The sequence below is a fragment of the Nothobranchius furzeri genome, chromosome 2, assembly GCF_043380555.1.
Source record: "Nothobranchius furzeri strain GRZ-AD chromosome 2, NfurGRZ-RIMD1, whole genome shotgun sequence".
Lineage (NCBI taxonomy): Eukaryota > Metazoa > Chordata > Actinopteri > Cyprinodontiformes > Nothobranchiidae > Nothobranchius > Nothobranchius furzeri.
The window spans coordinates 75,947,023-75,963,923 of record NC_091742.1 but is presented as its reverse complement, the minus strand read 5'-3'; the positions used below and the strand labels follow the sequence as shown (position 1 = coordinate 75,963,923).

At 45.9% G+C, this 16,901-nt stretch overlaps 1 protein-coding gene and 2 long non-coding RNA genes across 3 annotated transcripts in view; 1 reads left to right on the top strand and 2 right to left on the bottom strand.

Annotated features, from left to right (window-relative positions):
- The window catches only part of LOC129156057 (zinc finger protein 121-like), a 29,882-nt gene extending 19,783 nt beyond the window's left edge, over positions 1-10,099 (top strand). Inside the window, exon 2 of the mRNA XM_070547965.1 lies at positions 7,355-10,099. Within this exon, the coding sequence (XP_070404066.1) occupies positions 7,355-8,517 (1,163 nt within the window). The 3' untranslated portion in view covers positions 8,518-10,099. The remainder of the gene's footprint in view (positions 1-7,354) is intronic.
- Positions 10,100-11,202: 1,103 nt separating this feature from the next.
- On the bottom strand, positions 11,203-11,707 carry LOC139066097 (uncharacterized). The gene is made up of 3 exons (XR_011519066.1): positions 11,620-11,707; positions 11,353-11,532; positions 11,203-11,283 (listed from the first exon to the last, which is right to left on the bottom strand). It is a non-coding gene; the product is annotated as an uncharacterized lncRNA (long non-coding RNA).
- A 4,414-nt stretch (positions 11,708-16,121) lies between these two features.
- Positions 16,122-16,385, bottom strand: LOC129156067 (uncharacterized). Its single transcript, XR_008560267.2, has 2 exons — positions 16,295-16,385; positions 16,122-16,222 (listed from the first exon to the last, which is right to left on the bottom strand). It is a non-coding gene; the product is annotated as an uncharacterized lncRNA (long non-coding RNA).
- Positions 16,386-16,901: the final 516 nt, after the last annotated feature.

The window sequence follows — 16,901 nt, the reverse complement described above, 5'->3', positions numbered from 1 at the left end:
TCAAATTGCTTGTTCACCCGATTGGCCTTATCGAGTGCATGGCGAAGACTAACTAGATCAGGAAGTAATTCCTGTTTTTATCAATCTTGTTGATAAATTAGGTAAATCAGAATTTGACACATTTAAAAGGCATTACCAAAGTACCTCAATCACTCCATCCCTCAGGAGACGAGCTATGTTCGCTGTACACTTTTATAGGGCCAGGACCTCTGAAGGCATGTGTCCACAAAGGCTCTTCAATGATTGGATAAGGGATGAGGAGTAATCAAATAGGTGATGGCTTAAAGGGCTACGCTGTACTCATAGAATCTGGGGTTACAATACGTAACCAACGTTATGCAAGTGTTAACATGTCCTTAAAAATAATTTATATTAGTAATAAAATAGTTTTTGATACCTTTAGTTTCAATGATGACTAGTAAAAATATTTAGACTAGGATGAATAATGCTGTTATGTAAAATAGAAATTTGGCTATAATTGTCAATGGAGTAGGCACAGACGGTTCATGTTTTGGCTTACATGTTGGTGCCACAACAAGTTGCTAGTGTTGCTTTATTAATTTGCTGGTAATTGCACATTTTGTGACACAACTTTACTCTGTTTCCTTTTACTTAAACAAAATTTCACAAAAGCTTCGATATTTTTTCCCCCGGCATTTACTTAGTGCGCCAACTTGGAGAAGTTTTAACAAAATGTGAGACTTCATATTGGGTGACGAACTGCAGCTCCTTAACAGGGACTTTTGAATGGAAAATTTACTAAATTTAGCAGAGAACAATATATTTTTAAATACCTTTTCAATAAGTGGTGTGGTGATCATCGACATATACATATATGGACAATGGATTTCCATAGACTCCAATAACAAGTTTTTGAGGAGAAATGGAAGGTGGCCACCACCGCCATTTTGACGGTGTCAAAGGTTCCGTCAAGCCCAGACAATTCCACAAAAGGGAAGAGAGGTGGAGCTGAGGGTGGGGCTGTAAGGCTGGGATCAACTGACGACACCCGGTCGAACTAGCTACAAGCTAACCTGAAGCTAACCCAAAGCTAATGCGGAGGTGGGAGCTAAGCTAACGGAGGTAGCAACCTAGCTACAACCGGAGTTAACTGTGCACAACACCAGAGCTTCTGAGTCAGAGATACGCCGGGCTTACCGCTGGGTAAAACCACGTGGAACACAGAGGTCTCCCGAGAGCTCCACAAGCCGGCAGCCGCACAGCAGACAAGCGCCGCTGTGATCTGAGATGCGCAGAGCTGCCGCTGGGGAGAACCGGGTGGAAAGGTTTCCATCCCAAAGCTCCTCAAGCCAGCAGCCTGCGCAGCAGACAGGAGCTGCGATCAGACAGATGCGCTGAGCTGTGGGGAGAACCGGGTGGAAAACGGAGGTCTCCCGAGAGCTCCACAAGCCGATAGTCGGAACCCAGCTCCACCAACATTTCAACCCATTTTCTAAAGTGCAGCATTATGTTAAATGCACTGGGTTTTACCCTATTAAGTTTAAATTTCATGGTTAAACAGTACATGTTAAAATCTAAGCTCAGCTCGGCAGTGACCTAAAATACATAAATATAATTTTACTTACCGATAAAAGTAAAGTGGAGACTTCTTGGATGCTCTATTAGTGCAATTAATACCACAGCAAGTCATTTTGTCCAACAATTGCACAAATAATATCCAAAAAAAGAACGCACAAACGGCACAACTAATGGTCTACGTTGAGAGACTGAAAATGACACAACAGTTTTCAGGCGAGGCCAAGGCTCAGGCTGAGGCCTTTCCCCGGAGCTAGCTCTGCGGTCACATGGGTCTGATGCTCATTAATTATACAGAATTTAAGGCTTTTAATACACCTAAACAGAAGAGTGAGAAAAAAATTCACCCCCCTCAGAGTTGTCATGAGTGTAAACTAGATAATTTAAACCAAAAACATGTTTTGGTACTAGGCTGTAAACATGTTTATTTCTGCTGTGAAATTGGTATTTTTATCATGGGAGTCAATGAGGATTTGCTCGCTTCTCACACCAGCCCCCAGCGGATGAGGGTGGAACGCGTTTGCCTCGATTTTTGGCCCGCATTGTGGGGGCTTGGTGGTGATTAATTTACTGGCTATTCCTCTCCTCCTGCTTGCTCCCAGCTCCAGAGCCTCAGAGCAGCAACAGCTGGAGCAGCTTGTGGACCGTACCAATTTGAGGAATAATGGAGGGGTCATTCTCTTTGAATGATTAAAAAGACGTTATTTTGCCGTTTTAATTTATATCGCTTATGCTCTGCTTTCATTAGACAATACTATATCACTGGTAAATACGTTTACATCCTCAATTTTTTGGTGGGAGACAACTTTATGCATAAGTGGAAGTGCTATTGAACTCCATTGTTGTTCATGTGAACTGTGAAGTCCCTTCTTCGGCTCACAAGTTCTTTTTTTACCCCCTCTTGTCCTGTCTGGCTGTGAAGGAAACAGAATTGATGTGTGAATGCTGGAGACAAGCCTTACACATTTACTCTCAGGTGGAGCGTTAAAGATTCTGCTGTAATGTCACGCCTGATACAAAAACTTTATTGTCAGTGTTTTAGATGCTTTTTAATTCCGACCGGACATGGAGACAGAGGTGCAAAAGAAAGGAAGAGAGAAAAGGGAGAGGGATGGGTTAACAAAAACAGTCAATGATGGACAAAAATCTGCTTCTAGACCTGCAGAAAGAGGAAGACAAACAAAAAAAGGGGCACACAACATACAAGAGTAAAATATCATTGCGTCAACCTCATGAGGAAATATAAAAACATTGTTTTGCTGAACAGTCGCACAATAATAAATCTCAGTGAATTTCCATTTAAAATTTAAATTTAAAGACGCGTGTTGAGAATACTTGAGTCCATACTTAATGAGAGCAACATAGAATAGAATAGAATGCCTTTATTGTCACTATACAGGTGTAAAGTGAGATACAGAGCATCTCCTACTCGGTGTAAAAAAATACTTGGGGGGGGGGGGGGGTTGACAGTTCTGCAGCGCTATGTACGTATGGACAATGTTGTGGATATACAATTATTGCACATAAATGTGGTATAAATAGATAGTGGTGGTCAATGGAGGAAGTGGGAAGTGGGGGGGGCTGTGTTATCGGTGCATGTGTGAGTTCAGGGTGGTTATTGCTTTGGACAAGAAACTTTTTTTGAGTCTGTGGGTTTTTGTATTAATGCACCTGTAGCGCTTCCCTGAGGAAAGCAGTCTGAACATGTTGACGCCAGGGTGGGAGCTGTCCTTGATGATGTTTGCTGCCCTACTGAGACAGCGGGAGGAATGAATGTCCATCATGGAGGGGAGAGGACAACCGATGATCTTCTGTGCTGTCTTTACCACACTCTGAAGCCTCACTCTATCCGCCTTGGTGCAGCTGCCGTACCATACTGTGATACAGTAGGTTAGCAGGCTCTCAATGGACGAGCTTTAGAAGGTCAGCAGCAGGTTGGAGTTCAGTTTGTACTTCCTGAGGACTCTCCGGAAGTGCAGCCGCTGTTGGGCCTTCTTGATGACCGCTGAGATGTTTTTCGCCCAGGAGATGTCAGCAGAGATGAGGACACCAAGGAACCGGAAGGTGTGGACTCTCTCCACACACTCCCCGTTGATGTAGAGGGGGGCCAAGTCGGTGCTGTGTCTCCTGAAGTCGACAATAAGCTCTTTTGTTTTCTTGGTGTTCTGGGACAGGTTGTTTTCTGAACACCATGCTGCCAACTTCAGGACTTCTTCTCTGTACTCTGCCTCGTCTCCCTTGGAAATGAGTCCGACTACCGTGGTGTCATCAGCAAACTTGATGATGAGAGTGTTATTGTGGGTCGGACTGCAGTCGTGGGTGTACACAGAATACAGGAGGGGGCTCAGCACACAGCCCTTTGGGGAGCCGGTGCTCAGTGTGCGAGTGGAGGAGAGATGAGGGCCGAGGCTCACAGTCTGGGGCCGGTTTGTGAGGAAATCCTTTATCCGGGCACATGTGAGAGGAGGGAGGCCAAGAGTGACCAGTTTGCTGATGAGGATGTCCGGGATGATTGTATTAAAGGCTGAGCTGTAGTCCACAAAGAGCATTCGGACGTAGCTCTGCCGCTGCTCTAGGTGACTCAGCACAGCATGGAGGGCTGTGGCAATGGCGTCTTCTGTCGATCTATTTGCACGGTATGCAAACTGGTGGGGGTCGAATTCTGGGGGGAGGTGATCCTTTATGTGCTGAAGGAGTAGTCTCTCAAAGCATTTCATGATTACTGGTGTGAGGGCCACAGGGCGGTAATCATTTAAGCTGGAGATGGGAGACTTCTTCGGTACTGGGATGATTGTGGCTGATTTTAGACAGGACGGGATGGTTGCCTGATCCAGTGAAAGGTTGAAGAGTCTGGTGAAGATGAGGCTGAGCTAGTGTGCGCATGCTCTTAGTACTTTGCCAGGCACTCCGTCTGGACCGGCCGCCTTCCTGGGGTTCACTGCTAGGAGCACACGTCTAACATCGTGCTCCGTTACAGTGAGTGGAGCGGTGTAAGAACCAGGTGAGGATGAGGATGGTAGCAGGGCTGAAGCAGATGAGTGTTGCTGCTGTGGTGTTTCAAAGCGGGCAAAGAAGCTGTTTATTTCCTCTGCCAGCTGCACACTCAGGTTTTCAGTTTTTGCAGTGCTGCTTCTGTGGTTGATGATGTCTCGCATTCCCTGCCATACCTCTCGTGTGTTGTTGCTGGACAGGTGGGACTCGATATTCCTTTTGTGGTCTGACTTGGCTTTTTTTATCCCCCTTTTCAGGTTAGCTCGAGCAGCCCTGTACAGAGCTCTGTCACCTGACCTGAAGGCGGCATCACGGGCTTTGAGGAGTGAGCGGACCTCGCTGGTCATCCAGGGTTTTTGATTTGGAAAAACCCAAATGCTTTTGTCCACTGTCACATTTGCAGTACAGAACTTGATGTAGTCCAGTACTAATCCTGTGAAAGTTTCTAGGTCCTGGTGTTCAAATATGTCCCAGTCTGTCTCTGTGAAGCAGTCTTGTAATTTGTTGAGAGCATTTTCTGGCCAGGTTGTAACAGTCCTTGTGGTGGGCCTGGCACTGTGCCTGAGGGGGGTGTAGGCTGGGGAGAGCAGGAGAGAGAGATGGTCGGACTGACCGAGGTGGGGGAGGGGTATGGCTCTATATGCATGTTTGATGTTGGAGTAAACATGATCTAGAGTGTTTTCTCCTCTGGTGGGACATTTGACATGCTGATAGAACTTTGGGAGTACAGTCTTTATGTTGGCCTTGTTAAAATCACCTGCAATAATGTGAACCCCATCTGGGTGGGCCCGCTGCTGTTCATTAATGGTGTTCAGCAGGATAGAGAGCGCCGTGTTTAGGTTGGCATCGGGTGGGATGTACACAGCCATGATGATCACTACTCTTAGCTCTCTCGGTAGAAAAAAAGGCCGGCATCTCACCGACATGTACTCGAGGTTCGGGGAGCAGTGACTGTTTATAATTGTCCCGTTCTTACACCAGCGTTCATGCACTTAAATACAGAGCCCTCCCCCTCTGCTCTTTTGCTTCCTTTCCCTCCGTCTGCGCCTCCGCTTAGTCCCGATAACAATCCACGGGGAGCCCGGTGGTCTCGCCATATGATCTGGGATGTTGTGCGTGCGAAGGAAGTCCAGTAAAACAGATGTTTGATGCTTATCACCAATGTCTATGAAGCTCTGGCGGATGTAGAAAACTTTGAAAGTAGAGCCGATGGTGCAGAAAAAAATAAGAAAGACATACAAACTAAGCAAGCTAAACAAAAAAAGGGAGTACTGAGCCGGAGAGCCGTAAGCCGCTGCAGCCGTGTGCGCCGCCATCTTGGAAGATGGCTTGGAACATGTGAGCACCTGTTTGCGTACACGCACTTGTATGTGTAAGATTTCTGTATAAGAGTGTCCAATAGTGAGTGTGAGGGGCCACAGTTCTGCCCCCAAAGATGTGCGGAAGATGGAGGGAGCTCCAAGCCCCAGAGATCCAGGAGCTGCCCCAGAGTGCAGGGACCCCAGGGAGACGGTCACCAGAGAACCCCAACCCTCCTCAAGGGATGCAGAGGACTGCCCCGGGGGTCACAAGCAGCAGCCTACAGAGTCCCAGGAGATAACAACGGCAAGCCCCCAGGCCCGCCCAGAGCCCCCCACCTCTTAAGTCGACTGAGCCTGGGACCAAGCGCCCCGGGACCTAGGTGCAAACCAACCCCGCCGGTGACCCATCTTAGCCCAGGCAGCCACTGGGAGCAAAGACAGATGCCAAAAATCTTAAGGCCCCTGACACTGGGAGCCACGAACACGCAGGCAGACCGAGGCTCCACACTCGGCAGCAAATGTGGCAGGGGGAGTGCAGGCGAAGATGTGTAGCAGCACAAGAATACCCAGGAGAAGGGAGGAGTCCAAAACCCCACCTTACATACATAGTCATTGTTTAGGTAAATTTGCTTACTAACATCGACCAAAGAACTCAGACTGGAAATTCGGTTGAGTATTTCAGATTACACTTTCTGCAGAAAGAGGAGCCAGACTGAACACGCAGTTGCATGTGTGAGTTTCCAAGCTGACTCCAAATCTTTCAGCTTCAGAGCATATTTTTATTCACACAAGGGCATAGTTACAAAGTTGCACAAACATTTGTCTCACCCCCGACTCATGGCCCGAGCGAGCACCTTAAGAGTTGAGAATTTTTGGAGCATCCTTTTCTGAGATACCAAATTCTGAGATAACAAAGAAGCATTTAGAGTGCTGTTTACAGAAATAAGAAAAACATACCATCTACTCACCCATGGCAACCAGACAACTTAACCTCTCTTTTTCTCTAACAGTCATACACAAACACAGTCACACACTCCGTCTCTCATGCTCACACATACACAAATAACCGGAGACTTACAAAAATGAAGCTAGACACCCACTCACGCTCCCTATACACACCCTATTCACTCTGGTCCTGGAACTGCTGCACAGACGGTACAACCATCCCATGCCAGAATCAGCCCCGTTCTGCTGAGGTGATGATGAGCAGGCACCCCACCCAACTCGGAGCAAAGCAACTCATCACCCCAGACCCCAAACAGATGGCCAGCTCCCACTCCGCTCATTGTAAACTTCAGTAAAGAACTAAGACTATTATTAAGCTGCTGTTTGTTTTTCCTTTGAAGCGAGGTTGTCTGTCACCACAAACAAATGTTTTGAGTGTTTAGTTTTTACTTGCACAAAATAAAAATTAATCTGAGAGCTCGTTAATTTCCCCAAAAATATTTAGATGCATTAGATGATTAAAAAAAATTTTTTTATTGTCAAATTAATCAACATTTTGTTTTTTCTCTTATCCTGTCTAGATCTTCCACAGCATCATGTCTGGGAAAAGGAGAAGGATTTGACTGCCCAGCAGCTCTTTAACCAGGAGTCGATCTCCTGTTCAGACCAGGAAGAACCAGAACAGCTAAAACTTTGCCAACATGAAGGACAGCCAATCCTGAACCAGGAAAATCTTACCACGGATACTTCTCTGTCTGAAGAAACAGACTGTCATGAACCAGAACCAAACAGGAACCAGCCATTGTGTCAGAGTTCTACAGATCCTGAGAGCCAAGATCAGGGTGGATGCAGAAAAGAAAACTCAGAATCAAACGGCAATGAAGAACTGAAACTGAATAAAAGGCGTCAGCGAAGCAAAGATCACAGAGACAGTGTAGGTGGTGAAAGACAAAAAAAGCACAAAGGGGCTCACAGTGGTGAGAGACCATTTTATTGTAAGCTATGTGGAAAATCTTTCAGTCACAAATCTGATTTAAATATTCACATGAGAACTCACACAGGTCAGAAGCCTTATCCATGTAAAACTTGTGGTAAATGTTTTAGAACCAGTAGTCAATTAACTACACACATGAGAACTCACACAGGTGAGAAGCCATATCCATGTAAAACGTGTGGTAAATGTTTTACTAAAAGTGATCACTTGACTACACACATGAGAACTCACACAGGTGAGAAGCCATATCCATGTAAAACTTGTGGTAAATGTTTTAGAACCAGTAGTGAATTAACTACACACATGAGAGCTCACACAGGTGAGAAGCCATATCCATGTAAAACTTGTGGTAAATGTTTTACTAAAAGTGATCACTTGACTACACACATGAGAACTCACACAGGTGAGAAGCCATATCCATGTAAAACTTGTGGTAAATGTTTCAGAACCAGTGGTGAATTAACTACACACATGAGAACTCACACAGGTCAGAAGCCTTATCCATGTAAAACTTGTGGTAAATGTTTTACTAAAAGTGATCACTTGACTACACACATGAGAACTCACACAGGTGAGAAGCCATATCCATGTAAAACTTGTGGTAAATGTTTTACTAAAAGTGATCACTTGACTACACACATGAGAACTCACACAGGTGAGAAGCCATATTCATGTAAAAGTTGTGGTAAATGTTTTAGAACCAGTAGTGAATTAACTACACACATGAGAACTCACACAGGTGAGAAGTGATTTAATCTTCTATGAGATTCATTAAGGCATTTTCTTTACCTTCTGATTTGAAAATTCACACTTGAGATTGTATTCATTAAAATATGTTTGGCAACATATCATAGATGCCTTAAAGTCCTCAAGGCATGGGTGGAGACTTATTTCACCCACATTTCTTGTTAGAAAAACCCTTCTGAAAAGTAATTAGCTGACAACATCACATTTTGTAGATTAGCCATTTGTAGCTTGCCTTCGGAATGTGAATGGGATTGAGCTCATGCGCACGTGATTTAGGAGACGGGTGTTCTGTGATGTCACAAGCATACACAGGCGGGGCAAAAGTGCAGAGAAGTCCGCAGTGTCCATTATTAAACAAAAGCAGCCCAAGTAGTCTTGCTTATGGAGACTGACTTTCATATTGCATCCTGCTTTGCTGGGTCTGGCAGAATGTGTGTGTGTGTGTGTGTGTGTGTGTGTGTGTGTGTCACAGCAGTGAGGGACAGAAAAAAAAACAGCTTTGTAAGAGGCTTGTTAACTCCACAGCATCAACGATAATGAATTGCAGGCTGATTCTTGCTGCCATTTGGAGTTGGTAATGTTTTTTTATTTTTTTAACAAACTTTATTTGTTTTTGTCACAAATACAGTCACACTAACAAACATACATCAAATATACACACGAACAGACATCAGCTCATTAAATCGACAAGAGGCACATAACAGATAATACAACCTTCCAAAAGGTACTTTTTTTTATTGTTTTTGTTATACAGGGTCAATCAGAAATAAACATCGAAGACTCATTAAAGTGAGTTCTGCCTTCTTATTTACAATTAACTTTATGGTTTTAACATATGAATGGTAGTCATTTAAGAAAACGCAAAAGTTAGGGAGAAATTTGGAGACCCTCGCTTTATGTATATGACATTTCCCTAAAAGAAGCATTAGATTAATTATAAAACTTAGCCTTTTATCATTACATTCAAACTTGATAATAACATCCTTAGATCTGATTTGGATAGTGTGTTTGGATTTAATCTTAATAAAATTTTCCATATCTTTCCAAAATCCAGATGAGAGACAATTATAAGTGTATGATAGTCTGAAACATATGACAAAAGGTACATTTCTCATCCAGATCCTTGAACAATGATAATTTTTTGTTACATGGATAAATATTGTGTAAAATTTTGAAATTAAGTTCCCTTATCTTGTTTGAAATACAGTATTGAAAGTGAACCATCCATGCTTTCTTCCAATTTATTGAAAGTGAACCATCCATGCTTTCTTCCAATTTATATCAAACTGTGTTCCATGAAAAACTTTCCTTTGGGTGCCACTGTATCAGAACAACATAAAACCTTCCTTATATGCTGATTTGAACATTTCTTGTCTAATAAATCAATACCCCCAACTTTTAGAGAAGACATCTGCAAACTAAATCTCTGATAAACAGAGTGTGGTCTCATTAACACAACTATGGCTGGGGAAATGGCTCTCATGACCGAGGCAAATTCTCTGTATTTCACTGGAAAATCCTTAGTTTTCAAAAAGTTCATAGCTATAAAGGCTTCCGTTATCAAATAAATCTGCTGCAAAAATGATGCCTTTCTCAACCCAATTCATTTTGTGTAAGCTTTTGTTGTTTATGGTAATAATATTACCATTATTCCATAATATTTCTTTGTGTGGGGAGAAATTATGTGTATGGCATAATTTCCACGCAAGTGAAGCCTGCTGGTGAAACATTGAAAGTTTCACTGGTAATTTAGAAATAATAAAGTTGCAACGTAACAAAATTTAAACCCCTTACCATTTTAAATATGTCGTGTGGAATAAAATTCCATAAAGATTCTGGCATTTCTAGACATTTTTTAATCCATTTGACTTTGAAGGTGTTGTTTAAGTGGAAAAAATTTAAGAGTTCTAAGCCCCCCTTGCTCTTTCCAGATAGAGTATGTCTTTTTTTAGATGATACCTGTTCTTCCAGACAAAGTTTACAAATAAACTGTTAATTTCTTTACAAGTTGCATCATTAACAAGGGAGAGAGCGGGATATACTAACCTTGATATGCCTTCCGCTTTTGTTAACACCCTGCCAAAAATAGAGAGATCCCTTTGCAGCCACATATTAAGAATCAAGAGTTTTTTTAAATCCTTGATTGCAGATTTAATGTCTCATCATTTTGTCTTTTATTATGTGAATTCCTAAATATCTTAACAGTTTGTTTGATGGGAATATTGAACATATATTGGTCTTGGTTTCATATAAAATTTCACTTTTAACATTTAGCTTCAGTCCTGAAGCTTCTGAAAATTCCTGTATTGCATGTAGAGCATTTGGTATCTGTGATTTATCTCTAAGAAACAAGGCTGTCATCTGCCAATTGGGACATCTTAACTTTTTTATTAAAAATTTCTAAGCCATGAATATTTGGATTGTGTGAAATATTTAAAAACAAAAGTTCAGCGGCAATCAGAAACAAAGAAATTGGGCAGCCCTGTCGTACACCTCTTAATATTGGAAACCTCCCAGACATCTGTGGATATAAACTAATTGAGTTGTTTATATCTTTATAAAGCATTTCAATAACACTAATAAACGACTCTCCGAACCCTAAAATTTGAAGTGCTTGTTGTCATGATGGGTGGTAATTTCTTAACCCACATGAAGAATCACTCAGGGATAAGGTAAGAGATGATAATAAAATCTTTATTTTATAAAGAAAACAAAGCGAAAACTGAGGGTGCTGATCCAAACAGGACAGGAAACGAGGCAACTCCGACTCTAAGAACGGTGAGAGTGATTAGAAACTGAGAACCAGGAGATGAATAATCATGAGGGGAACGGGCTTACTGAGTTGAGCAGGACGAGGGGCAGGAGGGAGAGGCAAGTCAGGTTGGTGCAGGGAGGAGATGGTCGCTGGAGGAGATGCTGGATCCAGGAAGGCAGGTAAGCGGTGGAGAGCAGGAGGCCAGGGAAGCTGAACGACGCTGTGATAAAATCACACCTCAGGCAGGTGGAGGGAATCCAGGGCTGGTACAGACAAGAATGCAGAGCTGGGTTAGTTCAGGTAAACAAGTCTTAAAGTCAAGGCACAGATAAGTACGTGGCTAGATTTACCCAAGAGTAGAGTATCAACCGGCGCTGAGGTGTGGCAGCACCGCTCCTTAAATCCTCTGGCCAGGCTGATGGTAATTGGCTGCAGCTGCTGCTGCTGCTCCCCAACACGCTCACCTGCAAACAATGAAGGGAAAATAGCAGCAGAAGCAGAGAGAAGGCAGAACCATGACAATAACCCCCCCTCAAGGGACACCACCCGGTGGCCCAGCCGAGGAGGAGGAGGAGGACTCAAAATCCCTGATGAGAGAGATGTCATCAATCCACGAAGCAGGAACCCACTGACGATGCTCCGGACCGTATCCCTCCCAATCCACAAGGTATTGACGATCGCGACCCCGGGGGCGAACATCCAGGATGCGCCGGACCCGGTAGCCGAGACTGCCGTCAGAGAGCCGGACAGGAGGAGGAGGCTCAGCAGGAGGGCACAGAGGACTGGACACAAAGGGCTTGACCAAGGAGACATGGAAGACCGGGTGGACCCTCATGGACGAGGGCAGGGACAGGCGCACAGAAACAGGACTGAGGACTTCAGTGATGGTGTAGGGACCGATGAACCGGGGGTAGAGCTTCCTATTGGCACCCTTAAGTTTAATGTCATGGGTTGACAACCATACCTGCTGGCCAGGAGCGTAGGCGGGGGCCGGACGGCGGCGCCGGTCAGCCAGCCGGCGGTTGCGGTCGGCGGTCCGTTGGAGAGCGGCTCTGGCCTGGTTCCAGGTGCGCCGAACGCGACGGATGAACTGGGGAACTGAAGCCGGGGAATCGGAGTCGGAGGGGAACAGAGGTGGCAGATAACCCAGAGAGATCTCGAATGGGGACTGACCTGTGGTGGAGGAGACGTGAGAGTTGTGTGCATACTCAATCCATGCCAATTGGTCGCTCCATCCAGACGGGTTATTGGAGCAGACACATTTCAGCATGGCCTCCAGCTCCTGGTTCATCCGCTCGCACTGGCCGTTGGTTTGTGGGTGGAAGCCAGAACTCAGAGCAGGTCGAGCCCCCAGATGGGCGGCAAACTCCTTCCATACTCGAGACAGGAATTGAGGACCCTGGTCCGAGAGAATCTCCAAGGGGATCCCATGTAGACGGAAAACCTGAGAGATGAGGAGGTTGGCGGTCTCTGCAGAGGTTGGGAGGTGTTTAAGAGGGACAAGATGACAGGATTTGGAGAACCGGTCAACAATGGTGAGTATGGTATTAAAACCCCTGGAGATGGGTAACCCGGTAACAAAGTTCAATGCCATGTGGGACCAGGGGCGTGATGGAATAGGCAGGGGGCAGAGGAGACCATGAGGTGACTGGTTGCTCGACTTGTTTCGGGCACAAACCTGGCATGCGCCTATGAATTCCTTAGTGTCCCTGTAGAAGACGGCCACCAAAACGTCCGACGGATGAGGGCAAGAGCTCTACCCACGCCAGGGTGGATAGAAAACCTGGAGGTGTGGGCCCACTTAATTACTGCACTGCGAACAGAGGAGGGAACATAGGTTCGGTTAGGGGGGCCCGTACCTGGGTCAGGGTCTGTCTGCTGGGCCTCTAGAACCTTGGTGGAGATGTCCCAAGTAATAGACCCAAGGATACAGGATGGAGGAAGGATAGTGGTGGACTCAACCTCCCTGTCCGGGGCGTATAGGCGGGATAGGGCGTCAGGTTTGGTGTTCTTGGTTCCGGGTCTGTAAGAAATGAGTTAGTTAAAGCGGGAAAAGAACAGAGACCAGCGGGACTGGCGGGGATTAAGCCTCTTGGACTCCCTCAGGTACGCTAGATTCTTATGATCCGTCAAAATCAGGATGGGATGTTCCGCCCCCTCAAGCCAGTGCCGCCACTCCTCCAGCGCCAGTTTTATGGCCAGCAGTTCCCGGTCTCCTACGTCATAGTTCATCTCGGCTGGGGACAGATGACGAGAGAAGAAAGCACACGGATGCAGGGTCTTATCGACTGGGGAGACCTGGGATAATACAGCACCTGCTCCGGTGTCAGACGCATCCACCTCCAGGCTGAATTGCAGGAGATAATCTGGTTGGGTGAGGATGGGTGCCTGGGTGAAATGCTTCTTCAATGTCAGGAAGGCCTCTTCCGCATCAGGAGTCCAGGAAAAAGACTTGTTAATGGAGGTGAGTTGTGTGAGAGGGGTGGCTATGGTACTGTAGTCCTTAATGAATCTGCGGTAGAAATTGGCAAAGCCCAAGAACCGTTGCAGCTGTTTTCTGGTCGTGGGTGAGGGCCATTCCTCCACAGCTCTGATCTTGTCCGGATCTGCCTTCAACTTTCCGCTCTCCAGAACAAAGCCGAGAAACTTGACGGACGAGGAGTGAAATTCACACTTCTCTGCCTTGACAAAAAGACGATTCTCTAAGAGGCGTTGGAGGACTGCTCGGACATGATGGCGGTGTTCCGTGGGAGATCTGGAAAAGATGAGAATGTCATCCAGATAAACAGTGACAAATTTGTTGAGGTAATCGCTGAGAACTGAGTTAATCAGGGACTGAAAGACCGCGGGAGCATTGGTTAGACCAAGAGGCATGACCAAGATATTCAAAATACCCGAGAGGGGTCTTAAAGGCGGTCTTCCATTTGTCTCCCTCTCGGATTCGGACTAGATGATAAGCATTTCGGAGGTTGAGTTTAGTAAATATGGAGGCATCATTGACTGGGTCGAATGTGGATGAGAGCAAGGGAAGTGGGTACTTGTTTTTGATTGTTATGTGGTTTAATTCCCGGTAGTCAATGCAAGGACGTAGAGATCCATCCTTCTTGGACACAAAAAAAAAATCCCGCTCCCAGGGGTGAAGTGGAAGGTCTTATGCCCGCAGCAAGGGATTCCGAAATGTATTGAGTCGTGGCTTCATGTTCTGGTCTAGACAAGTTATACAACCTGCTGGTGGGTAGTTTGGAATCTGGGATGAGATCGATGCGCATGTCGAAGGGTCTGTGGGGTGGTAACGTCGAGGCGTGGTCCTTGCTGAAGACCTGCCGGAGGTAGTGGTATTCAGGAGGTACTCCGGACAGGTCAGGAGACTCGGGGGTCTTGGCCTTGGGGTTGAGTATAGGGATAGAGGCAGATGATAAACAGTGGGACAAACAAAAACTGCTCCAGTTACAGATACTCCCTGTTCTCCAATCAATTTGTGGATTATGTGTGGTTAATCACTCATGGCCCAGGACAACAGGTGACTGAGGGGATGGAAACACAAAGAAGGAGATTACCTCATGGTGGTTACCGGATACCAGTAGGTTTATGGGAACCAGTCTGGTGGGTGATGGTAGTCAGGGAACGACCGTCCAGGGAGGACGCACGGAGGGGCGTAGAAAGAAGAACTGTGGGAATCTCCAGTTGTTGCACCACAACCTGGTCCAGTATGTTGCGTTCGCACCCAGAATCCACCAAGGCAACTGCAGAGAAGGTTTTGTGATTAAAGGAGACCACACAGTTCATGGAGCACAGGGGTCTTGGGTTAGCAATGCCACCCACCAGTAACCCTGGACCTACTGGTGGGTGCGATCTTTTGGCCGAACAGGGCAGTGTGAGATCATATGAACTGCTTGACCACAATAGAGACAGAGACCAGCAGTCCTCCGCCTCAGTTTCTCCTCAGGAGTTAGCTGAGCCCTGCCCAGCTGCATAGGTTCTGTCTGCGACAGTGGTGGTGTAGGGGTCGCGGTGTGCATCTCAGGGGCAGTGACGGGAGGCAGCTTTCGGGAACTCCTACGCCGGTTCTTGAGGCGTTTTTCGATGCGAGAGGCAAGGGAGATTAGACTCTCAGAATCTGGGCAGAAGGCTAACTGATCCTGAAGATCTTCTGATAGGGCCTGAGAAAAGGCGGCTCGGAGCGACGCGTCATCAAGTGTGGAAATGGATGCTAAAGTTCTAAATTCAATGGCAAAGTCTAGTACAGATAATCTCCCCTGACGTGAGTTCCAGATCTGCTTAGCCATTTCCGCAGGGTTGTCAGGAGTGTCGAAAATTTGTGTGAATTCAGACAGAAACTCAGGGAGAGGACCGAGTAAAAATCCAGGCTGGCGACTCCTAGCCTCGGCCCATAGCAATGCCTTCCCACGTAATAGTCCTACAATAAACTAAATCTTTACCGGATTGCTTGAAAAAGTGTCAGGAGATCGTTCGAACGCTAATTTACATAACAAAAAACTCCGACATTTGCCGGGCTCACCTGAGAAGGTGTCTGGTGTAGGAGAATCTGCGACCCGGAAATGACCTGGTGATGTTGGAACCGGAAGTGACGGAGCGGGTGGAGCGGAGGGATTGGATGAGGCTGTAGCACTGAGTTGAGCCCGCAGCTGGTGGTTTTCGGCGTCGAGTTGTAGTAACCGTTGATTGGTGATAGTTAACTGTTCGAGCATGGACTGCATGGATCTTTTGTGCTGGGTTAATGTGGAAACTAACGCCAGAGGAAGTGATTCTGTCATGGGATCGGTAGTTTGGCCGGTTGATTCTGTCATGATGGGTGGTAATTTCTTAACCCACGTGAAGAATCACTCAGGGATAAGGTAAGAGATGATAATAAAATCTTTATTTTATAAAGAAAACAAAGCGAAAACTGAGGGCGCTGATCCAAATGGGACAGGAAACGAGGCAACTCCCACTCTAAGAAGAACGGTGAGTGTGATTAGAAACTGAGAACAAGGAGATAAATAATCATGAGGGGAACGGGCTTACTGAGTTGAGCAGGACGAGGGGCAGGAGGGAGAGGCAAGTCAGGTTGATGCAGGGAGGAGATGGTCACTGGAGGAGATGCTGGATCCAGGAAGGCAGGTGAGCGGTGGAGAGCAGGAGGCCAGGGAAGCTGAACGACGCTGTGATAAATCACACCTCAGGCAGGTGGAGGGAATCCAGGGCTGGTACAGACAAGAATGCAGAGCTGGGTTAGTTCAGGTAAACGAGTCTTAAAGTCAAGGCACAGATAAGTACGTGGCTAGATGTACCCAACAGAAGAGTATCAACCAGTGTTGAGGAGTGGCAGCACCGCTCCTTAAATCCTCTGGCCAGGCTGATGGTAATTAGCTGCAGCTGCTGCTGCTGCTCCCAACACGCTCACCTGCAAACAATGAAGGGAAAATAGCAGCAGAAGCAGAGAGAAGGCAGAACTATGACACTTGTAAAATGAAGGTGTGTTCAATCGAATCAAATGCCTTAAAAAAGTCAAGGAAAATCATCAAAGCATTGGAGTTTATAAAGTTTGAATAATCGATTAGATCCAACACTAGTCTAATATTAGAGCTAATGTGACGTTTGGGAAGAGATCCGTTCTGGTTTTCACTTATCT